This window comes from Bos taurus, chromosome 7 (genome assembly GCF_002263795.3).
Source record: "Bos taurus isolate L1 Dominette 01449 registration number 42190680 breed Hereford chromosome 7, ARS-UCD2.0, whole genome shotgun sequence".
Lineage (NCBI taxonomy): Eukaryota > Metazoa > Chordata > Mammalia > Artiodactyla > Bovidae > Bos > Bos taurus.
The window spans coordinates 58854522-58880119 of record NC_037334.1 but is presented as its reverse complement, the minus strand read 5'-3'; the positions used below and the strand labels follow the sequence as shown (position 1 = coordinate 58880119).

General features: G+C 38.9%; 1 protein-coding gene across 3 annotated transcripts in view; it reads left to right on the top strand.

Moving 5' to 3' along the window:
- JAKMIP2 (janus kinase and microtubule interacting protein 2) overlaps positions 1–25598 on the top strand; it is a 195370-nt gene that overhangs the window by 126451 nt on the left and 43321 nt on the right. For all 3 annotated transcript variants that reach the window (XM_005209592.5, XM_005209591.5, NM_001075897.2), the window contains 8 exon segments: positions 9923–10420; positions 13874–14083; positions 15907–16005; positions 18395–18541; positions 19459–19599; positions 21678–21734; positions 22995–23114; positions 24358–24486. In XM_005209592.5, coding sequence (XP_005209649.1) covers positions 9923–10420; positions 13874–14083; positions 15907–16005; positions 18395–18541; positions 19459–19599; positions 21678–21734; positions 22995–23114; positions 24358–24486 — 1401 coding nt within the window.

Here is a 25598-nt window from a genome sequence, read left to right as displayed (position 1 = left end):
TGCTGTGATGAGAACTGTTAAGATATACTCTTTTTGCAATCTTCAAATATTGTTAAGAGGACTGTTAACTATATTCATCATGCTATACATTACATCCTCAGAATTTACCATGTAACTGGAAGTTTGTACCTTCTAACCACCTTAACCATCTCCTAACCATTCTGCCTCTGGTAACCACCAATACATTCCCTATATCTATGAGCTCTACTTTTTTTTTTTTTTAATTCCGCATATAAGTGTGATTATACAGTGTTTGTCTTTATCTGGCTTATTTCACTTGGCATAATGTTGCAAATGACAGAATTTCCTTCCTTTCTATGGCTGAATATTTCATTGTGTGTGTATAGGAGGTGATAGATCACATTTTCTGTATCCATTTATTCATCAGTGGGCATTTAGGTTGTTTACATGTTTTGCAGAGCCAGTGCTATACTTAAAATATGTGAATGTCTAGAAAATACTGAAAACCATAGGCAGAGGAAGAGACAATGTCAGAACTTTTCTTTATACTATTATGCAAATTTCAAATGGAGAAATGAAGTGTGTGTGTGTGTGTGTGTGTGTTGGGGGAGAGGGGGGGATATGCCCCTCTCCTTCTCCCATAGATGCCTGCATTTCCACTGCAGGGAAATGAAACTAAAATATTAGACACAGCCAACTTCTGGTGAGTAAAAATTATCTGAAAGATTTGTAATGCACTGATAGGAAAAAACATGGAGATATGTAGGTCATTTTGACTGGACTCTGATCATAGGGGCCAAAAGGATGTAACTATGGGGCCTGTGGTGGAGAGGAAAGAACACAGGTGGGGTCTCTCTGCTGGATGACCTTTCTGGGCCTGCATTTGTGCATCTGTAAAATGAGCAGATTATGGATAACATAAAAGAGCTAAGGTCCTTTCAAAATAGTCGAGATTAGTCAGGAAAGGAATCTTCTCTAGCTCTTCAGGGCCCTTCCCTGATCACCAAGTTACATGACACTGTCCCTTCATTCCATGTACTCTATCTAGCACATCGCCCTGTGGTGCTTTTATCACAGGACTCTGTACTTACGAAGAAAGTGAAAGTCTGAAACTTACGTCTGAAGTTACTTTATTTGCTTGTTTCTTGCCTGCTATCCGTGCTCTAATGAAATCTATGCTTCCATGTCTGCTTCAGGGACCCCTAAGTAAGGGATCCCCAGTGTTCACAGTGCTGCCCAACATGTAGGAGACATGTCCTACTTGTTGAGTGGATTATCATGATTGTTTTTAAAACATTCCCCAAAACCCCATGGCATAAGTACAATATAGTATTGATTGAGGCGGGCCACCCCAGGCTTGGGTGGAGGAAATATTTCCACCAGGTCTGTCTTTCTTGGACCAGCACTGAGCCATTAAGCCATGGTATTTTCCTGTGTGTCTCCTCCGTGGACACTGATCTGCTGCCCGGGGTGTGTAAGCACACCAGGGATTGCTGTGAGATGTGAAATCCACCCACCCAGTTCCCCAGGGTTTCATTCTCTCCCGCAGAGGCAGCCTACAGCTACAGTGAAGCCCACAGTCACAGAGGGGATGAAGCGGGAGCAGAGGATAGGCCTCTAAGGGTCAAGTCTGCAGGCTGGCAGGCCTGGGATGCTTGCTTTGGGCAGAGTCAGCTCCAGAAAGGAGTTTCCACCCTTAGAACAGCCCTTTAGACTGCAAAGCAGTCCTCACTGAGAGCCTGGGACAAAGGCAGCATCTGATTACTTTCTGATTTCACTGAGAAAGAACACAAGTTCTATGTAATTCCTTTGCTCCCAGTGACACAGCTAGAGGAGGAGCCAAAATGGGAATTTCCATCTTCTCTAAGGCTGTGGTCAAGGTGGTGCTTTCTTACTCCACTGCCCTCTGTTGCCTCCAAGGTGCTCTCCAAAAACCAGCCAACCTTCTCTCTCCTCAGGCTAGTACTCTAGAGTTTGCAGGTTCAGGGCCCACACTGGCCATCCAGTACTTCTTGCTTTCTGCAAATTTAGTTTTGTTTTCAGGAAACCTAAGTAGCTAAAAGCAACAAATGAAAAGAGAGAAGCTTTTATTACTTCCCCAGGTTGTATAAAATCTCCCTTATGCTGTGTTGTGCTTAGTTGCTCGGTTGTATCCAACTCTTTGGGATCCCATGGATTGCAGCCCGCCAGGCTCCTCTGTCCTTCAGGATTCTCCAGGCAAGAATACTGGAATAGGTTGCCATGCACTCCTACAGGGGATCTTCCCAACCCAGGGATCGAACCCAGGTCTCCCACATTGCATGCGGATCCTACCAACTGATCCACCATAGAGCCCAAGGATACTGGTGTGGGTAGCCTATCCCTTCTCCAGGGGATCTTCCCAACCCAGGAATCAAACTGGGAACTCCTGCATTGCAGGAGGATTCTTTACCAGCTGAGCTACCAGAGAAGCCCTTATGAGCCCCATTCCTATGGCGGCAGCCTTTCCCTCTTCCCATCTCCTTTTGGAGAATTACTTAGTGCCCGTGAAAACCCCTGTCAGCCCTGTGCGTTTAGATCTTTGGCTACATCTGATGCAGATAATCCAAGCTGAACCTTTTCCTGGCTTGTCTTTTCTTGATAACCTCTCAACCCTCCTTACCTTTAATAGGCAAGTCCAATGTTTAATCCTAGATTTCTAAGATCACATTAAAGCTCAAACATCACCCTCTTAACAGAATTTACAGTGGCATTTTTCAAAGGCAAAACTAGAATTAGGACAAAAGAAAAAAATGTAATGGGAAGCCTGGGAAGCCAGTCATGAATTTTCTTCCTTCTATCATAGCGGAAGCAGGATTAAATTGTCCTAATGATTTTTTTTTTTTTAACCTCTGGGGTAAAAGGGATATAGGAAGTTGCCGGGGACCAGCCCTGGCTGATGCAGGGTATTCGAAGGAGAGACGGCGTAGGCGAAGATCAGGAAACAATTGCTTAATTAAATGTTAATTAAGGATATAAAGAGTAATAGAATGAGGATAGCTCAGTAAAATTCAGTGAAGAAAAGAGGCTGAAATAAGGATAGCTCAGTGAGGAAATTCAGTGGAGAAAAGAGGCTGAAATAAGGATAGCTCAGTGAGGAAATTCAGTGGAGAAAAGAGGCTGAATAATTCAGCCAGAAGGTAAGAGAAAGAACGACATGGTGAGACCAAGTTTCGGTGAACAAAGCCCGCACTTTATTTTCCAAAGTAGTTTTTATACCTTAAGTTATGCATAGAGGATAATGGGGGAAGGGGTAGAGTCTTGCAGCAAACCAGGCTTTCTTCCTGCAAACTTATCATATGCAAAAGCTTAGGTGATTTGCATCATCTTCTGGCCCGGAGGCCTGTTAACATTTTAAGACCTTTTCTTCAGAAAACTTATTTTTCTCTAAAGGTGATTGGTCAGGAGCCACCCTCCAAAAGCATTAGATAAAGTTGCATTCCTACAGAGCAAAGGTGTGGTGGGCTATAACAAGAAAAAGAATTAACTCAAGGGTCCCAGGTTACAAACATTAAAGCTACTACTTACACCAATTATATTAATCAATACACTGCCAGGGACACAGCAGGCAAGGGATATGGAAACTTAGCAGCAAACATTGGCCCAACAAGTGAAAATCCCTTCACCAATACAATTTCTAATCAATCTTTTAACTATTCAAAAGAATCTGTGTTTACACAGTTTAGAACATCTCCTGCCTCTCACAGTTGGGAGGCTCTGAACAATCACATGTGGCCGGAAAAACCTATTCAGGCAGGCTAGAGGATTTCCAAAGCAGTTTGTAGGTTAAACACTGTCACACCCAGGAATTATTAACTGGAGCTGTAAGCTAACTCTTTTTTCAGAGAGGTAGTGGGGGACAGCCCCCCGTAAAGTCAGAGGTGTAGGTGAAAGCACAAAGCAGAAAGTAGGCAGACTCTGGTTTTGGGGGTAGATTGCTCGAGAATTTCCAGGGAGACTCCTGAGGCTTGATCCCGCCTTTGTGTATGCCAAGCCTCCTTCCTCATGACCTTTGCCAGAGGCGGAGCTCGCAGGAAGTCTTTTATTCAAATCTCTGTTCAGTGCTCACCCTCTGGCCCTGTCCCACCCTACCCCCTATAACTTCTTTGTATACATTAAGCAGTGTCTTCCAAGTTAAGATGAGATGTCACCAAGAAACTCAGGACATCTTGAGGAAACCCAATTTTATCTTTGAACATCTCTATTAGGAAAATAGTTACTAAGGTCTTATAATGTAATAATAGTAGCGCTCATCTTACCACCATAATATGGGTATTTAGGTTTATGTTCTTCCTGGTATTAGTATACATTGCATGATAAAATATTAATGTGCAATAATGCTCATCAAATTAATATTTAATATCTACCATGTATTCAGTTCAGTTCAGTTCAGTCACTCAGTCGTGCCCGACTCTTTGCGACCCCATGAATCGCAGCACGCCTGGCCTCCATGTCCATCACCAACTCCCGGAGTTCACTGAGACTCACGTCCATTGAGTCAGTGATGCCATCCAGCCATCTCATCCTCTGTCGTCCCCTTCTCCTCCTGCCCCCAATCCCTCCCAGCATCAGAGTCTTTTCCAATGAGTCAATTCTTTGCATGAGGTGGCCAAAGTACTGGAGTTTCAGCTTTAGCATCATTCCTTCCAAAGAAATCCCAGGGCTGATCTCCTTCAGAATGGACTGGTTGGATCTCCTTGCAGTCCAAGGGACTCTCAAGAATCTTCTCCAACACCACAGTTCAAAAGCATCAATTCTTCTTCACAGTCCAACTCTCACATCCATACATGACCACTGGAAAAACCATAGCCTTGACTAGACGAACCTTTGTTGGCAAAGTAATGTCTCTGCTTTTGAATATGCTATCTAGGTTGGTCATAATTTTTCTTCCAAGGAGTAAGCATATTAATAATTATTAATTGCCCATGTGTTCTAGCCTATCCAAAGGACTTTGCTGGATTATGGAAGTCAGTCCTTTCAACAATCAAATGAGAAAGATATCGCCAATCCTAGTTAACACATGAGTAAACAGAGGCTGAGTCTGGGGCCCCAGCTTGCCAAAGCTTTCAGAGCAAACTAGGAGATCTGAGATCTACCCTGACCTGGCTCCTGGCCCACCTGGACCCTGATCAGCCTTCTTTATGTTGTGTGTTGATAGGTGTAAAGCCTTTAAAAAAGTGCCTAGTTAATACATAGTAAGTTAAGCCCCCGATAAATGCCTACTATTTTTTGTGATGGAGCTGAAATTTTTGTCCATATAACAGTTCCACAAGTAAAAATTCATTATCCCTTCAATCAACTCATTAATTTTTACCTTTCAAAATATTATCTTCACATTTTTTCATATTACTCAGAGGTAGTTCTTCATTTTTTAGTATACTCATTTTCATAATTTACATTAAGTTTTTTTTACATTAAAATATTAAAATCTATTTCTCAGTGGTACAATCTAAGCTATAAATAATTTTCAGAAAATGTTTTTACTACAAAATTTTTATTGGCTCTTTTTTCCTTCCAGATGTCAGTCACATTCTTTGTATCTCCTTCATAGTGAAACTCTTTTCAAGTTAAAAAAAAAACAAAAAAAACCACCATACCTAGAAATACTGCCAAAAATGACAGTTTCCATGACAACCAAATAAATAGACATTAAAAAGTGCCAAAAGTAATTCAATATCTTTTCTTTTTTTCGAATTCTGTGCTTTCCTTTAAGTGATGGACAAAAATGCCCGTGTGTGTTCCTATTTGTTTTGTCTTCATGCTGGAGTATATTTTCCATACACCTGTATTTTCACTTTTTTTTTTTTCTTTTTCATTCATCTCTTCTCCAGTCTACACATAAAAGATTAGTGTTATAACTTGAGAGAAATTACAGAATCACAAACTTGTACAATCTAATACACCTGCAGAGAACTTCACATAAATAATTTCAGATCATGAGTATTTCCTCTTATATCCAATATAATATTACCTTACATTTTACAGTACTTTACAATTTAAGCTACTTTCCCATTCATTATCTAATTTAATCCTAAAAATATCTCTCTTACAGGTATTTTTTAAAGTGTAATCAAAGATCCTCAGGATAAAGCAACTTTCTTAAAGACAGTTGATGGTGAAATCAAAATACAAACCCAGAATTCATCACCCTTTATCCATTTTTACTACAGCTTTTCATTGTTTTAGGAAGAGCTGCTAAAATTCCCCTAGTAACTCATTACCTGTCTGCTCTTATGGTCATGATACTGTTCCAAATGCCTAAGGAACGTAAATACATCCTGCTGAAATTGAAGATGATCAATTTCATCTTCAATTGAAGATGATAATTTCCTATCACTTGAGTTAATTTCCCCAAGGTAAATTAGATGGAAGGTAAATTATCAGAGATTCTAACTCAGTGAAAAATAAGGACCCTCTTTTCAAAAATTACATTATATAAAAGAAGAATCAGCAAACATTTCTGTGAAGTACAGAATAGTAAATGTTTTAGGTTTTGTGGGCCAGAGAGGTTCTGTGAAACTACTCAGCTTCATTGTAGCATGAAAGCAGCCATAGGCAACATGGAAATGGATGGGCCTGGCTGTGTGCCAATAAAACTTTATTCACAAAGGGGGAGGGGGCGGGAAAGATTTGGCTCATGGGGTACTGTTTGCTCACTCATAGTCTAGAAAGTCCTTCTTCAGTTCACTGTAAAAAAAAAATGGAAGTAAGATTTAGGCTGCCATTACTGAACATTGGGAGAAATATCAAACAGAACACAGGCAGACATTATATGTTGGGGGTATTTTTCTTTTATTGTTTTATACAGGGAAGGGATGGATGAGGGCAACCCTGGGTAACAGTGCAAGCCCATGTTCTCTAAAATGTGTGACAGGATATATTATTCCTGCCTCTGGTTACGAGGCCAGCCAGGGAAACATACCGGCTTACATTCTTTAATTTCACACATGTTCTTTGTCTTCTGTGTTGTGCTGACAACCACTGGGTAGACAGATGAACAAGGCTCACTGGCAGCCTTCTAGGAGTTTCCAGTTGAGGTGGGGTAGGAGAGGAGATGGTGAGGACAGACAAGTGCACAAAAAAAAAAAAAAAAACAGCATAAAGAAAAATGTGGAAGAGACTGGCAAGGAGGTGTCAGCAAACTGCACTGAGAAGACAAATGCAGGAGAGATGAGCTTGGTCCTGGGTGATCAGGGTGATATGACCAGAGAGGGTAGCATCTAGCTGGGTCAGGAGGAATGAGAGGACCCCAAAAGGAACTGAGTGAAGGGCAGATCAGGAAGAAGAAACTTAGGCAGGCGCAGAGGTGTAGAGATTCAGGGTGTGTGCAGAAAATAGAATACTGCCCTATGCCTGAGATGGCGAATGAGGAGTTCAAATGGGGCTGAAAGTCCAACCAAGTCATCTGAGAGCTGAAAGGGGCAGCTGAAGTGTTGGGATTCTGTTCCCAACAGGAAGAAGCCCTGGCACATAGATCATAACAGGATTTTGCTAAGACAATGTCAGCAGCAGTGTGACAAAAGCTCTATTCGTTAAATGAACCTCCAAGAACTCTGAAGTAATGCTATCCAAAAGAAATATAATGCAAGCCACAAATCCAAGCCACATATGTGATTTTAAAACTCCTTGTAACTACAATTTTAAAAAGTAAAAATAAGCCAAATTAATTGTAATAGTATACTTTATTTTACCTAATTTATCCAAAATACTATATATAGTTTTGGACTTTCCTGGCAGTCCATTGTTTAAGACTCCACACTTCCAATGCAGGGAGCATGGGTTTGATCCCTGCTTGAGGAAGATCCCACATGCCACAAGGCCAAAAAACTTCAAAATATTATAGTTTCAACCAATATAAAAATTATTAATGATATATTATTATTTACCTCATACTAAGTCTTAGAAATGGGATGAGTATTTTATACCTGGGGCCAGGCTCAGTTTAGACTTTGCAGTATCACAAGTGCTTGCTGTGGCTAGTGGCCACCATGTGGGATAGCGCTGCTCTAGAATGTATCCGCTAACAGACACTTGGGAGGGGACCTGGGCTGGGCTGGAGGCAAGACCCGAGAATAGTCGTTTGGGGGTGCTTGGCTGTTTATTTCGCCAAATCTCCTTGTGTCCTGAGTCCTTTTAGAATAACCTACATGGGAATAATTGTTGTACCTTTAAAATCAAATATTCATAGAATGCCATGTGGACTTAGAAAATCCTGTTCTAGCTAAAGGTAGGTAAACCATTAAGGTAAGTAAAATCTCAGACACTTTACGTCATAATTACAATTGTTTCAATAAAGAATTTGGATCTTACAATTTTTCAGCTGGAAAGGCTCAGCAATTATTTTACAAAATGGTCTAATTTTACAAATGGCAAAGACTCAGTGTCACTCACCTAGATATTACTCCTGGGGCTGCCCGATTTTTCCCTTTTTCTAGGTTACTGCCTGTGTGTATATGTGTGCAAAAGACTGAGACAGAGGAACAAAGACAGGCAGCAGCAATGACAGTAGGAGGAGGACAGTACAGGAGCCTAGTGAGGTTTTTTTAAGCTACAGATACCAGGCCACACTCTTATCTACTAAATCAGGGACAAACTCACAGCCAAATTAAGGCAGTGCTATTGCTTATCTATAAAGACCTGTATTACCATTGGAAATAGTACAAAACACAGGAGAATTTTTTTTTCTCCTTGCTAGTAAAACGATTAGAAGCAATACTTTATTAAATTCCTCAGAGTGTTGACATAGATGGGGGAGAGAGGGAGATAAGTGTGCAGGTGGTGAAGAATTCAGACAGACACCCATGTAGCCGAAATAACAGCCACTGACCTCCTGTAGCAGAGAGGTCCTTGTGCTGCAGGGGTTTTTGCTGGTGTGTGTGTATCTGTAAAAATTGGGGGTGGGGGGGTGGAACCAAGTTGCTATAGTAAGGAAGGTGAAGTTGAGGACATATCAACCATCTTCATTCCTCACTTCCCCCTTAGCAGCAGTTAACTTCTCTTCAAAAAAAGAAGAAGAAGAAAAAGAAAGGGAAATGTTTTATGCTATCACTTTAGACACCAGTTTTTCAGTCTGATCAAAATATTGAACTATGGACTGTCCTGGGTGTCCTGGGACATGCACAGTTCTCAGTTTAGACCTCACTAGGGATGTGTAGTCTAGAATGATCTCCAGATGATCTATTTTGAACTCCTCACCAAGATGAAAAACATTAGAGCACAATTTCCTAATTTTAATGTGTATGTCAGTTACCTGGGGATGGGTTAAACTGCAGGTTCTCATTCACAGATCTGGGGTGGATCCCCTGCATTTCTTATAAGCCTCTGGGTGATGCCTGTGCTGCTTGCCTGAAGACCACACAAAATAGTAAAGCCCCAGAACATCAAACATTTGTCTGAACAAAGTATTGGAAGCATCCTTGGGTATTTCCTCCTTTCACATAATGTGAAAGTTAAAGTGGCACAGACTTGTCCGACTCTTTCTGCCCCATGGACTGTACAGTCCATGGAATTCTCCAGGCCAGAATACTGGAGTGGGTAGCCTTTCCCTTCTCCAGGGGATCTTCCCAACCCTGGGATCAAACCCAGGTCTCCCGCATTGCCTGCAAAGTCTTTATCAGCTGAGCCACAGGGGAAGCCCAAGAATACTGCAGTGGGTAGCCTATCCCTTCTCCAAGGGATCTTCCTGACCCAGGAATCAAACCGGGGTCTCCTGCAGTGCAGGCAGATTCTTTACCAACTGAGCTATCATGGAAGCCCTCACATGCTGTCCTCCCTGCATAAAAAGGCCTGTGGTTTTCCGCGGGCACCCTCCCTCCTTCCACTGCGGGCTAGAATTTGAAAAGAGATGAGGCATTAGGAGATCACAGGGATCTGAGCTGCTAATCATGCCTAGGAGCACATCTTTCTGATGAGGCTCACCTCTCTTCCTCCTTTCGCCTCTCAGGTATCTAAACTCGAGCGAGAGAAGACTCAAGAAGCCAAGAGGATCCGCGAGCTGGAGCAACGCAAGCACACGGTCCTGGTGACGGAACTCAAAGCCAAGCTCCACGAGGAGAAGATGAAGGAGCTGCAGGCCGTGCGGGAGAATCTCATCAAGCAGCATGAGCAGGAAATGGCCCGGACAGTGAAGGTGCGGGATGGCGAGATCCAGAGGCTCAAGTCAGCGCTGTGCGCGCTCCGGGACGGCAGCAGCGACAAAGTAAGGACAGCGCTCACCATCGAGGCCCGTGAGGAGGCCCGGAAACTGTTCGATGCCGAGCGCCTTAAGCTCTTACAGGAGATTGCGGACCTGAAAACGGCCAAGAAGCAGGTGGACGAGGCGCTGAGCAACATGATCCAAGCGGATAAAATCAAGGCTGGGGACCTCAGGAGTGAGCATCAGTCCCACCAGGAAGCCATCTCCAAGATCAAGTGGGAGTCGGAGCGGGATATTCGGAGGCTGGTTAGTAACCCAGGGCAGAACCGTTCTCTTTCCAGGCTTCAGGCAGCCGTGGGGCTTGCTTTTCCAGGTGTTTTTTCGTGAGTGGATTGCTAACAGTGCCCTCCTGTCTCGTGCTGTTCAAAATATAAGATAAGTCGATAGGTAAATAGGTGCGCCCAGGCCAAAATTGGCATTGTAAAAGGTAGAAGATTTTGAAGTCATCTTTCTCATAAAGATTGAATATTTCTAGCCTCACACGTATGGAGAGTTATCTATTTAATGGCTCTTGTTTCCTTGGGTGTATATGAAAATTTTCTGAATGATATACTCTAACAACATTGGCATGTTTTGTAGGCTTTCCATTTATAAAATGTTTTTACAGGGGCGGGGGGATTTTCTTTGGCTTTCAAGGTATCTGAAAATGGCAGCCACTGGGAACATACTGAGGGATTCACGTGTTTTCTCTCCAGGAACCATGTCTGAAAGCAAGAAGCAGGGCTATAAAACCCCTGGTCATTTTACAAATAGATCTTCTTCCCCAGAGTAAACGGAGGCAATTCAAAATAAGGACCATTATAATTCTTAAATTGGTTGTCATTCCTACCTAGCTTACTTGCTATTACCAATTTCTAAGACTTACTTCAACCCCTACTGAGTTGAAGCTTTTTTTTTAATATGTATGACCAAAAGCCACATCAGTATTTTCACTATGCTTAAAAGTAAATAGAATTACTGTGTGAAAGCTATAATGTTGCAGATTGACCTTGTCTTAGAAGAAGTGTTTATTTGCATCTGTATTCAGAATGTTTAGCATCAGTTATAGCTGGGTTATATATTATCAAATTATCACCTGTTCAAGTGTACTTTGTGCTTCTCTAAAAATATTTTCTTAGAAAAGAACTTAAAAAACACTTTCCTTCTTGTATCTGTTGATTCTAACCATTTATATTCTGAGAATTCTAATTATGTCCCTTGGACGATATCTCTAGGATTTCAATTTTATGTAAAAAGTGGTTATCAGAGGACATATTAGACAAAATTAAATATGTGATGTTCTTTGTACTGTAATACAGTGTGACTGTAAATGTTGCCTTTGCCAAACTTTGCAATTTTTTTATCCGCAATTCATGCTATTGTATTGGTTGACAATAAAGACCAAACGCAGTGCAGAAATATTGGTCCCTGCCCTGCCTTTGGTTTTTAAAACACCAGTGGCTGTTGAAGAAAGAATCAGGATGTGAACTCTGGAGTCAGCAGGTAGGTAAATGAAAAGGAAGCTTTACATTAAACGTTTTTGTTTGTCAATGGTTTCAATGTAAGTCTACAGATATATCCACCCATCCATGGTTATAATTTTTTTCATAACTTCTTTTCACTGGCACATTGCAGAGACAGACATGATATCTCTCTGAGTAACAGTGTAAAATCTAGTTTCTCTGAATATTAGTTCAAAAATTCAGTGCAAACAGAAAAACAGGAAACTTTTTCAGTAATACAGATGTACTTGTCTTCATTTTTTCCTTCTAATCTTGTTCTTACCCCAACAGCCAGTTCCATTTGTGGAACAGAAAGGAAGAGAAATGGGAGTGATCCTGTGTAGAAAATTTACCCGGGGAATTCTGATATGTACCCTCTCCCTACTTAAGAACTAGGAATTTGGAAGATTTTCAGTATTCTGAAACCAGAGTCCATGATTATAACCAGTGTGCAACTGAGACTCCTTGACACTAGTTACTTGATAGTCTACAGAAAACCACTTTGAGAAAATGCTGGAAGGATAATCTTGGCATAAGTATAGCACAGTGCCTAATAGCATGGGCCCGAGGGTCATAAGTCTGTATTTTAAATCAGGCTTCATCATTTATTAGCCATATGACCATGATCAAGCTCTTTACCCTTTGGGTCCTCAGTCATCACCTGAGAAGCGACGATAACAGAATTACATAATAGGATTGTTTTAAAATGAGATAAGATATGTAAGACCCTGAATGCATTGAATGTATTAAAAGATCAATAAATTTCAGTTATGATGATGAGAATGATTATATGGGTGTGATGAGGTGATTTCCCAGCAGGTTTATTTATGTAGAGTACATCAAAACCAACTAGGAACATGCAGATCTAGAGCTCTGGTAAACTGTAAATAAACCATGGATAACAGATCTAACAAATGAACATGCTACTTAGATAAGAATAACACTGATAAGAGTAACACTAGACTTGTCTCCTACAAGGAGATAAAAATAAAGACAATGCCTTTACTCCCAAATTAACAGGACAGTGTTTGATTACTTGCCAAGTTATCAGATGATATCCCAGGACCATGACCTCCCCAAAATGATCTAAAATTTAATCATGTGACTTGGAGGCAGTAGCTCACAAATAGTTACATGTGGGGAAATGTGATTGTATAACACAATTTCTGTCCCAAATATGTTCAAAAATGCATTTTGGTCTTAGGAACACAGCAAAGAAATATTTATACAAAGTGATTTGTTATGTGTAAGGAGACATTCTTATAAAGAGGAGAACAGCATAATATTATTTATATTAAATGTGTCTACTTGCCTACTCTATTTCCATTTTTAATATTCTCATAGAATATAATGAAATGAGAAGAAAGGCTTTACCCAAAGGCTATGCTTTCTTCAAAGATGGTTTATAGACAATAATTTCACTAGCCCTCACCCAGGGATGGCAGAAAGTTTTTGATCTGGTGGAAATCTGATCAACGGGTACTAAATACTTTTGGCCTTTAGTTGAGAAGTTTATCTGAGACCATGCTCAGACTTAGCAATAAATATATCCCACAGATACAGGTGGGAAAACAGTGGCTAATATTGCTAGGTATTTTCCATTCCTGTTCTTGTCCCAACCATGATTTTCTGATGGTAGTAATAAAATGGTTGCTAAGAACTAGCTGCTCTGGAAAATGGATAGGAATGAAAGGAGCTATATAATATGAACCATGGAGGGACAAATTCACCACCTGAATGCAAACATACTGGCCTTAGAAAATGATGAGGCTACTAGAAATACTGAAGCTTCTTCAGTTACAAATGAGCTGTTCATTGTTGTTACTGCTTTTTAAAAGGAATTCAAAGATCGTTCCCCCAAATAGGAAGTAACATCACACATTGTCCTGGGAGACACTGTAGTAGAATATTTAGTATCTGTCTTTAATTAACACTAATAACCTGTCTTTGAGTTAACTTTTGCTTTCTATAACCAACCAACCCAGACTATTTCAAACAATATACTGAATCACAGCATCTACACAGGATATACTAGAGAGAAAAAAATTACCCTCCTTGACACCAGTTTTACCTTATTCCTGAATTAAATATACTTGTCGTATTCATGATTCTTTTTTCCTGTTTCAATGAGCAGAAAGAAGTTAAGCTCATACCATTGTGAAGATGCATTTCTTTGCAGCATTGTTAAATAAAATGTCCTGGGTGTCATTTAATTCAGATGGATGAGATCAAAGCCAAGGACAGGATCATCTTTTCTCTGGAAAAGGAACTGGAGACCCAAACAGGCTATGTACAGAAGCTCCAGCTCCAGAAGGAGGCTTTGGATGAACAGCTCTTTCTGGTCAAGGAGGCTGAATGTAACATGAGCAGTCCGAAACGAGAAATACCAGGAAGGGCAGGAGACGGCTCTGAACACTGCAGCAGTCCAGTAAGTCTATTCAAGTTGAAGTTAAAGACTCAGGAGTCATCTTTTATTTAGTACCTAAGTTTTACTTTTCACTTAAGCTCTTTTCCTGTTTACTACAGAGAAATCAATTCTATCTCCTGCTATAAAACCAGGGAGTATCTTGGGAGCAGGGTTTTCTATCCTCATAGACAACAAAATGATCTGAACTGCTATTAGCTGATCACAAGAGAATTACAGATCTTTTAAAATTATTCATAGAATTTTTCTAGCCAAATGATACCTGTCCATACATCAGTATTTTAAGAATCATCAATTAGATGAAAATACTTTGCTTCTTGCCAAGACTGGAATTTTCCCTTGTATGAACAATTGAGTTGGAAACTGGTAAAAATGGTTATCATGTACAGGGGTCAAAATGTATAACTGTGTAAAAGACTAAACCATTCGTAACCATCATCTGAAAACTTCAAGTCTGGTTGAGTTTGACACTTATTTTCCTGTATTTTCATCATTTTATATGAGAAATTATTTTTAGAAATTTAGTGATAGAAATCAGCTTGTATATAGTTTACTTTCATATCTTTTATCTCTCAAAGTATTTATCTGCTAAAAAGATAGCAATGTATTATTTAGGAACAAAGATAGATATTTCAAAGTATTGCTAATACTTAGAACTCAGTAATGAATAATTTATGGATATATATCCTAGTAGGTGGGAGAAAGAATACTGAACTAGATTTTAGCAGATGTAAGTTTTAGTTCTATCACTGACACCTACCTGCAGTGTAGCAAAATTGTCAAGAGAATATGTTCTGAAGTCATACCCTTTAGTTTAAATTCTGGATCTGCCATTTGTTGTGTGACTTTAGCAGATCCTTTGACAGCTCAGAGTTCCCTCATCTGTAAAACAGAGGCAATAGTGGTACTCCGCAGAGCTAGTCTGAGGTTAGGAGAAAAGATATGCAAAATATTAAGCATAGTGTCTGGTGCGTAGCATCTAATATATGCTAGTTATTGAGCTACTGATAGAGACCTTGAACAACTTAGACCTCCCTAAATCTTCTCAGTTCTGCAAAATCTTCCAGGATACTATGAATCTAGAGATATAATGTGTGTGGAACTGCTTTGTCAACAGTAGAGCACTATCAACATGTAAGATGATAATGGACATGTAAGTGTGTAATGGTCCTGTGGACTCTAGAGCACAGAATTAATCTATGATTGCTATGTGTGAAGTGATTCCATGTCTGTCACACCAGTGTGGAAGCCAGCTGATCTGGGCAAAATCTACCAGCAAAGTCTGTCCATTAATCTACTGTGTCTCATATATGGAGGTAATGCACTAGCCTTCTGAATCTGACCTTTTTCTCCAAAGGTACGCAGGAATTTGCAGATCCCATCCCTACCTCCTATTCTATACTCTCTTTGGCTAAATGTAATAACAGGACACCTATCTAACCTGTGGGAAGCACTGTGCAGCCATGACATAAGGGATGCTCCTTGAACCTCATGTAATCACAGCATGACCCTGATCTCACAGCTCACAGGTCTCATAAACTGATCCAGCTTTCTACCACTTTCTTTGTCAGGAGTCAGGGCCCCAGGGAGTATGTGCCACATAGAATTCATTTGCAGTTTCAACCAGGCGTGATCTTAAACCCAAGCAGTTAATTTGGGGGTTTGGAATAAAGGTAAATATTTACTCTCTTCTGAGTAAGAGGACATTTTACTCTCAACTCATAAGCCAGATGAAAGGAATTAAGCCTATTACTTTTAAGAGCAGTATTCTAAAACTTTGTGAAAAGTTTTATTGAAGAAATTCCCATTTTAATTTTCTCGTGTAGGATTTGCGAAGAAATCAAAAGAGAATAGCTGAGTTGAATGCAACGATAAGAAAATTAGAAGACAGGAATACCTTGCTTGGAGATGAACGAAATGAACTGGTGAGTTCTAAGCAGAATTTTTACAAATTTTATTATTTTTTAGGCATTTTGTTATAGTAGTATGTCCACGTTCATTCGCTCAGTCATGTCCAACTCTTTGCAACCCCATAGCCTATAGCCCACCAGGTTGCTCTGTCCATAGAATTGTCCAGGCAAGAAGTCTGGAGTGGGTTGTCATTTCCTACTCCAGGGGATCTTCCTGACCCAGGGATTAAATCCTTGTCTCCTGCACCGGCAGGTGGATTCTTTACCACTGAGTCACCTGGAAAGCCCCTATAGTGGTATATATGATGTTATAGTACAGAATAGTAAAGAAAAGTGCACAAATAATAAAGGTACAATTCAATAACTATGCCCAATGTGTAGTACTCATATAACTACTAGCCAGATGAATAAGTGGAAGACTACCAGCATCTCCAAACTTCCCCTTCTTGAGACCTCTCTCAATCACCATCCTTCTAAAGTTAACCATGGTACTGAATTCTCTTACTATAGATGTCTATCGCCATTTTTTTTTGTGTGTGTGTGTAATAAAGTTTTATTAAAGTATAAAGGAGATAGAGAAAGCTTCTGACATAGGCATCAGAGGGGGGCAGAAAGAATACCCACTTGCTAGTGTTAACAATGAAGTTATATAATCCAAAGAATATCTGGAGGTTGTAAAGACCTCATCAGACCTACTCCCATAATTTACATTTTAAGATAACACTGTCCTCAGGCAAGATACATCCTTGTAAAGACCAGGTCTACTCCCATAATTAACATTTTAAGATAACAGAGGGTTGAATCCAAAGACTGTCCTTAGGCAGGATACATTATTGTTATATAATCCTAAGGAATGTGGAGAAAGAAAAAAAGTTTGTCCTTTCTTCCTCCTTGAGAATTCCAGACCCCTCTCTCCTTGGGGACCCCTAGACTCCCTATCAACCTGCCTAGGAACTGACTCTCTCATTCCCCCCTTTTCTTTTAGGAGAATTATGTTGCCTAGGGAAAAGGGGCGTTGTTCTCATTCCATAACTACTTCCGAGCTGACAAGGGGCATTGTCCCCTAAATTGGTGAGGCAACATATTCTCCTAATCCTCATATTGAGGATATCTGATCCAGGGGCCCCAAATAGTAGCTGGAGGAAGCTACAGCAGTAGCAGGAGTTTGAGCAACCATTTGTAACTTAAAAGCTTTCATGCGGCTAGAAACAAATCCAGTTATACAGTTACAGATGCAGGGAGCAAACAGCAAGAACAAAACAATAAGAATTATTGTAATTAAGTTGTTGGCTAACTTTTGGGGACGGCCCTGTTTGTTCCCAGCATATAGAGGCAGTAGATATTAAACGTCCTTTTTCAGGAGTTAGCCATGTAACCTCATCCCATATTTGGTAAACGTCAGGTAAAAAACCATTTTAAAAATGTGTTGTAGGGAATTCCCTGGAGTTCCAATGCTTAGGACTCAGTGCTTTTATGGCCAGGGCCCAATTTCAATCTCTGATCAGGGAACTAAGATACCACAAGCTGTGCAGTGTGTCCAATAACCACCAAAAAAATGTGTTATAAATGGAATCATACAATAATTATCCTTGTGTGTCTGGCTTTTTGCTCAGTGTTACATTGATGAGAGTCATTCATTGTGGTGCATATAGAATTCATTCATGTTCACAACTCTATCCTATTTGATTATATGATTATTATATATTTATTATAAAAGTCTATGGTATATATATATTATTATAAAAATATATGGCACAATATGTATATACAATTATATGTGATGAGTATATGTAAATATTTATTCATCTATTGTTAATGGACATATCTGTAGTTCCATGATAGTTTAAAGTTGTTAATGGTTCTATTACGTCATGTCCTGGTGAGAAAATATATTCATGTCTGGGGGGCACTATACCAAGGAGCAGAATTACGGGATCATAGAGTATGCATGCAGTCAATTTCAGCACTTATTACCAAACAGTTTTCCACAGTTGTTATGACAATTAAACTCCCTCAAATAATATATGAATTGCATTTTCTCCTTGTCTTTATAAACATGCAAAGATAATATTATAGATCATTTTAGTCATTTGGTGGGTGTGAGGTATATTCTTATTATAGAATTTTCATATTTATTTTCCTTCTTACTAATGAGTCAGAGTAACTTTCCAAATATCTAGCGGCCTTTTTGATCTCCTGTGTACTTTGCCCTTTGTCTTTTGCCCATTTTCTTTTGTGCTGCTTTCATTTGCTTTTTAGTAGTAGGAATTTTTTACATAATTTTTAGATGTTTATGTTTAAAATAGCCTGTCATATAGTTTACACTTTTTTTGGTGGCTGTTGCTATAATGCGGTTATTTTCAGACTCTAAACAGAAGGGACACATTGTCTTATGTTTTCCCAGTTAAAGCGTGTGCGGGAAACCGAAAAACAATGTAAACCTCTTCTGGAAAGGAACAAGTGCCTCGCCAAGAGAAATGATGAACTGATGGTGTCTTTGCAGCGCATGGAAGAGAAACTAAAAGCCGTTACCAAGGAAAATTCAGAAATGGTGTGTATCACACACTCTGCAAAAGTGCAGCTTCCTTGTTTTTATTATGCCACTAACCTGACTTCTTGGTCTTTCCCAGTTTATTTTTAAAATATTATATAGTGCTATCTGTGAAGGTTTAGATTTTTCCCTTATGTAAGCAAGGAAGAACCCATAAGGAAGAAATCAAGAGAAGGCTGCTGGCTCTGAATTTTATGGAGTTTCTAAATTTTGCAGAACGATAGGAGTACTTCCAGGAATCTGCACGCTCTCCAAAAGCTCCAAGATAGAGAAGCAGAGTTCCAACCTGTCTCCTCAGCCATGAAAGCCTGCTTCCAGGACGAACAACAAGGCCCTACTACAGCACAGGGGCCTGTATTCAATATCCTGTGATATTACAATTATCCTGTGATAAACCAGAATGGAAAAGAATATAAGAAAAGAATACATATGTATACATATGTATAACTGAGTGACTTTGCTCTACAGAAGAAATTAACACATCATAAATCAAATATAATTCACTAAAATGTTTTAAAAATAAAGTGTTTTAAAAAGAGACCCCCCTTCCAAGAGTTTTACTAATGTTTTCTTTATAGAACAATGTAGTAAGTACCCACATCTTCTAAGATCTTGCATAATAACTGGAAATAGATGCCATCATTTGCCTTATATAGAGAGGTGATGTGCTAATGTACTCTGACAAACTTCTAGTCCAGCTGTAGAGATCTTCAGACATTCCCAATGATTTCCACCTACTATAGCAGACAAAATATACATGAAGATGTTAGTTGGTGTGTGTGTCTATGTATTGAAGCTAGGCAGTTTTCACATTTATCTGGAACCTCATAAAATTTCTACAGACATTTTATATTAACCACTGAAGTTTGGGATTTTTAGTCTCCACCTATACTTTCTTTTTTTTTTTTTCAACTCAGAGAGAAAAAATCACATCCCATCCACCCTTGAAGAAATTAAAATCTCTAAATGACCTCGATCAAGCTAATGAAGAACAAGAGACAGAGTTTCTAAAACTTCAGGTCATTGAGCAACAGAACATTATTGATGAGCTCACAAGGGTAGGTCTTGGTTAATCTGTAAACTCTAAGCTGTTCTCAAGGACGAGTAAGCAAGAAATCAACATACACTAGAAGCACTTAATAATTTTGAATTAGCCCCAAAGGTCCAAGTTCATGTGATCAATATGTAAATAGGTTCAAGAGACTATTCCAAAACTCCTTTATATCCTTTAACTGTTTTCTATCTTTTCAGTTATAATCCTTTGTTAACTAATTTGGTAACTCAAATAATAGCTACAGAGCACATTAAAAGAATTTCCAAATGTATTATATATGAGTAGGTTGATGGCGTGATGTATCTTGTAATTACCTTCTAGTATCAAGATTCTGAGGCTCGGAGATTAAATATTTTGCCTATAATAACAGGACTATAGGCCTCTTATTTCCCAACACCTGATTCAGTGTCTGGTAGTTTAATAAATATTTGTCGCATGAACAGCAATGTCACAATGACATGACAGCTGAAATTCCAGTCCAGATGTTCTGAGGACTTAAGTACCTGCTGAAGTAGGTCAAGCAGTTGTTACTCCCATCTGCATCTGGCTGAGACCTATGTTACGTGAAAGTCACTCAGTCGTGTCCAGCTCTTTGAGACCCCGTGGACTATACAGTCCATGGAATTCTTCAGGCTAGAAGAGTGAAGTGGGTAGCCTTTCCCTTCTCCAGGGGGGTCTTCCCAACCTAGGGATTGAACCCAGGTCTGCCGCATTGCAGGCAGATTCTTTACCAGCTGAGTCACAAGGGAAGTCTGTGTTACCAACAGCTTTGGACTAAGACCTGTATCTGCATTTGGGTTTTCCCCTTTGCCTCTATGTCTTTATTCTGCAAGTGACATCTGTGATCACTCTAACTTCACGACCAAGCCAAGGCTTACAGAGGTGAACTAGTGATGGGAGAACTTCAGACAGTATTCTCCAGAATAGGGTGAACAACTTGATTTACTGCTATTGAGGACAAAAAGGATTATAAATTCTGCTTATAATTATTTATGGTTCACCCTTTAAATGTTTTCTATATTGAGTGTATGTTATAATGCATATGCCGCATTAAGGAGAGTCATCTAAGTATAAATTTTTAAAGTTTTGAATATATTGAGATTGGATGATCAAATTATTTTTGTTTATAAAGGTGGGGAAAAATTAATACCACTGGCTTAATCTAGGTTATTTGTTAAACATGCCCTTCAAATTTATATGCGCCTCACTTCAGTTCCACATCCTTAATAACTAACTCATAAATCTCACAGCTTCACTAGTCTAAGAATTTGCTTGACTTTGAGTATCCTCAGTTTAAGCTAAGTTTCTTACAGAATTTTGAGATGTTGAGGCATTTCTACCAGACTTTCAGACAGACATAAGTGTTACTTATTTCTTCCACTTTTGAATTTGTACGATAACCATATGGAATACTTAGAAGGTGAACATCAAATTCCCAGAGTATCTCCTTTCGCAAAAAGAATGAATTAAGAAATCAGTCATTATATCTGGGCTTCCCTGGTAGCTCAGTTGGTAAAGAATCCACCTGTAATGCAGGAGATCCCATTCAATTCCTGGTTCAGGAAGATCTGTTGGAGAAGGAATAGGCTAACCACTCCAGTATTCTTGGGTTTCCCTTGTGGCTCAGCTGGTAAAGAATCCACCCGCAATGCGGGAGAACTGGGTTCTTCCTGGGTTGGGAAGATCCTTTAGAGGAAGGCAAGGCTACCCACTCTAGTTTTCTAGCCTGGAGGGATCTGAGGAAACTGAAGAATCCTACTTTAGGAGAACAATGAATAGCTATTTTATACTTCAAGTATAAAACAAAGGATGCCAATTAGGAGCACAGTGTACTTCCTGACGCTGAGGCTCTCAGATCCATACAGATTATCATGAAAAGTTGTAAAATATTCTTCCTTTGAAAATACTTAAGTATCAAATCCAAAGTTGCCAAATTTTACAAAACATAATCTTATTTTAAATAGAAATATGTCATGCCTCAGGGAAAAAACAACTCTGTCTTTCAAAACAAACAAACAAAAAAAACCTATAGGGAAATATGTACCAACTCAAGATCTGAAAAGCCTTTCATCTGTTTTCCAGGACCGGGAAAAGCTCATTCGTAGAAGAAAGCATAGAAGAAGTTCCAAGCCAATTAAGGTAATGAGGAAACTAGGTTATCAGGCTTTGGCCACACACAAGCACAGCCAGAGGAGTGAGGCTTGCCAAGGCATCTTCCTGCAAAGACATGATAAATCAGATGTTCCTGAACTGCAGCAGAGCATGGGGTTTATTTGCCAGAAGAAAATCTTTCCTCTTGACAGTTCTTAGAAGTCCAAAAATGATTGTGTTGTTGAAAAAAATAATTGTGTTGTGGATTTTAAGCTGAAAGTGTTTGCCTTAATACAGGTTTTCTGAGTGAAGAACCCACTAGATTTGATGTAGAAAGGGTTATCTGTTATCTGACAAGGTGGAGAGTCATGCTTCAAGAACATGCAAAACATATGATTTGGTATCTCCCATGAATAATATTAGCATCTGATACCCATCCTATAATTGATTAAATTATATTTTCATTATTCACTTGGGAAATATTATTGATAATGCCAATTCTACTATCTGTATAGCCTCTTAAAATCCACAAAGTTTTGCTATTTAATTTGTCAATTTGTTTGATTTTTTTAAACAATTGCCTCATTTGATAACGCACATTGAGGTACAAAAAAATGGGGGCTGAAATCTACTACCAGTGAAATGTACAAATGTTTCCTACTTTCTAGAAAGATAGAATGACAAGATGTATCCAAAGCCCAAATACATGTTTATTGTTTTAATCATAAAGTCTTCTAAAAAATTAATTATAGACTTTGCAAAATATATGTAGTAGATATGAATCACATTATTTATACTTTAAAAATAGTAATTAAGTAAAAATTATAAAGCCACTTAAAATGATGCCATTGAATAATGAAGATATGGGAAAATGTTTATAATATTTAAAAACACAAAAAACAGTTGCCTCATTTGATTTGAATGTGGAATTAGATGATAGGATTTGATAATCCCCTTCTCATAGATACCTGAACTTTCGGAATTTCTTGGTTATAGCTTAAATACCCAACAGAAGAAATCACGTAAAATCAGCATGATATAAAATGTAACATAAGAGAGGATCCAAGGTTTTTATGAAGAGAGCCAAATATGAATGAATCTTCCTCCAAAGTATCAAAGTGAAATAACACAGAAGAAGCATTTATTGGAATTATGGTGTTCATGCTTAATATGTTTATTTTATCAAAGAAGCATTGAAGGAGCTGTGTGTTCTCTGTTCATTGCATGTCTGCAGTTGACAGCGTGTTGGTAATGTGCTGACTTTCCCCACTTAGTTCTTCTGGTAAATGTGTACTGTCCCTCCATTAGAGGCCTGTTTTGGACCCATTTATTGGCTATGATGAGGACTCCATGGATTCAGAAACATCATCCATGGCCTCATTTAGAACAGACCGAACACCAGCTACTCCTGATGATGACTTGGATGAGGTAGGTTTTTTTACTTTTCTCATCTTTTCTGATATTGTCACATCTTTCCTTGAAGGGAGGGAAAAAGCATTTCACTTTTTATCTCTTTTATGAAAAGCACATACTCTCATAACAGTGACCAGTTTTGAGATCTTGCCTGGCTTTGTTACCTCTTGGAAAAGAGCTTCACCTATGTTATGTAGCCCTTGTAGAAACTTCTCTGAAGTTCAGCTCTGTAGTTTAAAGATTTTTTTCAAGATATATATAATTACTCTTCTAAATTCTTCATCCAGAGAAAGTGTGAACCAAATGACAAGCTTAGAAGAACAAGCTTTTTTTTTCTGATTTGTTTTTATTTATTTATTTTTTACTTAAACTTTTTATTTTATATTGGGATATAGCTCATTAATAATGTTGTAATAGTTTTAGGTGGACAGCAAAGGGACTCAGCCATATATATATATATATGTACCTGTTCTCCCCCAAACTCCTCTTCCATCCAGGCAAAGTTCTGTGCGCTATATTACCATATATTACCATATATTACCATAGGTCCTTGTTGGTTATCCATTTAAAATAGAGCAGTGTGTCATGAACATCCCAAACTCCATAACTATTCCCTTCCCTCTCCCTTCCCTCCAACAACCATTAGAAGAACAAACTTTTAAATTTAAGTCTAAGACAGTGTTTAGCAAAGTTTGCTTGCTAGGCCACCTTCATCAGAACTCTCTAGGGTGTTCAGTTACTGTGAAAGTTCCTGGACCACACAACTCCTGACTTAGGATCTTGAGGGTGGAATCCCCAAACCTCTCTGATGATTGTGTTACATTCTCAAGTTTGAGACCTAAAGCTTTAAACTATGTTTTGTGATTTACCTGGGGAAGAAGTTGTTAGATATGAATATATTGCAAGGAACTGAGACTAAAATTCTGATTATCATCTCCTCAAATTTGCATCCAAAATCTGGGTATAAGTTTTTTTATCATTTGAGTCCAAAATTTTCTGTAATCCAATCCCAAATGGGCAATAATCAGAAATATATAAATAAGTAAATGCTTCTTTTATTCATAAATACTTAAATATTTCTGCAATTTGCATCTTAAAAGTGTTATAGTGTTTGTGCCTGTAACATCCTTTAAAATTAAGAATAAAATTACATAGAATCCAAAATCATGCAAACTTTTATTTCTCTTTAAACAATTTACATGGACACAGGAAGTGAACGTAACATAATTATTTTTTGGCTTTTTTTTATAACCTCAAGAGTTTGGCAGCTGAAGAATCTGAGCTGAGATTCCGACAATTAACAAAAGAATACCAGGCTCTCCAAAGAGCATATGCCCTCCTGCAGGAGCAGACTGGAGGCATCATTGATGCTGAAAGAGAAGCCAAGGTTAGTGTACATCTGCGAGAGTGCCCTGAATGGGCTTGCAAGAGCCACAGCATAAAAGTACCACAGACATAAAAGTATCAGTAGGATAGCTTTCCTTGTACCCTTCTCTCCAACGCAGCTTTTGAACTGCTTTATCTTTTATGTCAACAAACGTTGGACTAGAGACATTAGAGCCAGCTTAGATCAATGCTTTTGTTCCTTTAAAGACAGTTGAGTGCCTAGTTTTCATTTATGCTATTTGAAACCTTATACTTTCAAAGTTAGACAATGCTGAATTTTTATAATCCGTTTTTTTTTTTTTAGTTTCTTGTTTGAAAAAAAAAAAAACTCATCTTTCAAAAGCAGTGGTTAGCCAGTTCCTTTTCTTAGTTCATAAGTGCCCAGCATTACATTGACAGCCTACTGAGAATTATCACTGATAATATCTCACTTAACCCCTGTGCCAGCCCTCTAAGGTAGGTATTTTATAAAAGAGGAATTTGAGGCTCAGAGAGGTTAATTGAATTGCTCAAGATCACACAGCTAATAAATGGAAAACTGTTGATTCCGAGTCATATTTTACTAGGTCAGTTATTTTTTTCCATTATCTTGCAACTGCCTCACATAAATCTATTTTTTTAAAAAAACCACACACAGTACTAATACTTGACATTTACTGAGTCCTTGCTGTATTTCAAGCATTGTTCTGAGTATTTTATACACATTATCTTATATAATCCTAAAACAACTGTATGTTAGACGCTATTATTAACTTCTTTCTAGAGGGGAGGAAATAGTAGCTTAGTAGAAGTTAAATGTAGCTTGGTTATGTTAAAGCCAGGATATGTAGCTTATAGGAAAGCTAGGATACGAACCTTAGAGAAGGCAATGGCACCCCACTCCAGTACTCTTGCCTGGAAAATCCCATGGATGGAGGAGCCTGGTAGGCTGCAGTCCATGAGGTCGCTAAGAGTCGGACACGACTGAGTGACTTCACTTTCGATTTTCTCTTTCATGCATTGGAGAAGGAAATGGCAACCCACTCCAGTGTTCTTGCCTGGAGAATCCCGGGGACAGTAGCCTGGTGGGCTTCTGTCTGTGGGCTTCCATCTATGGGATCTCACAGAGTCGGA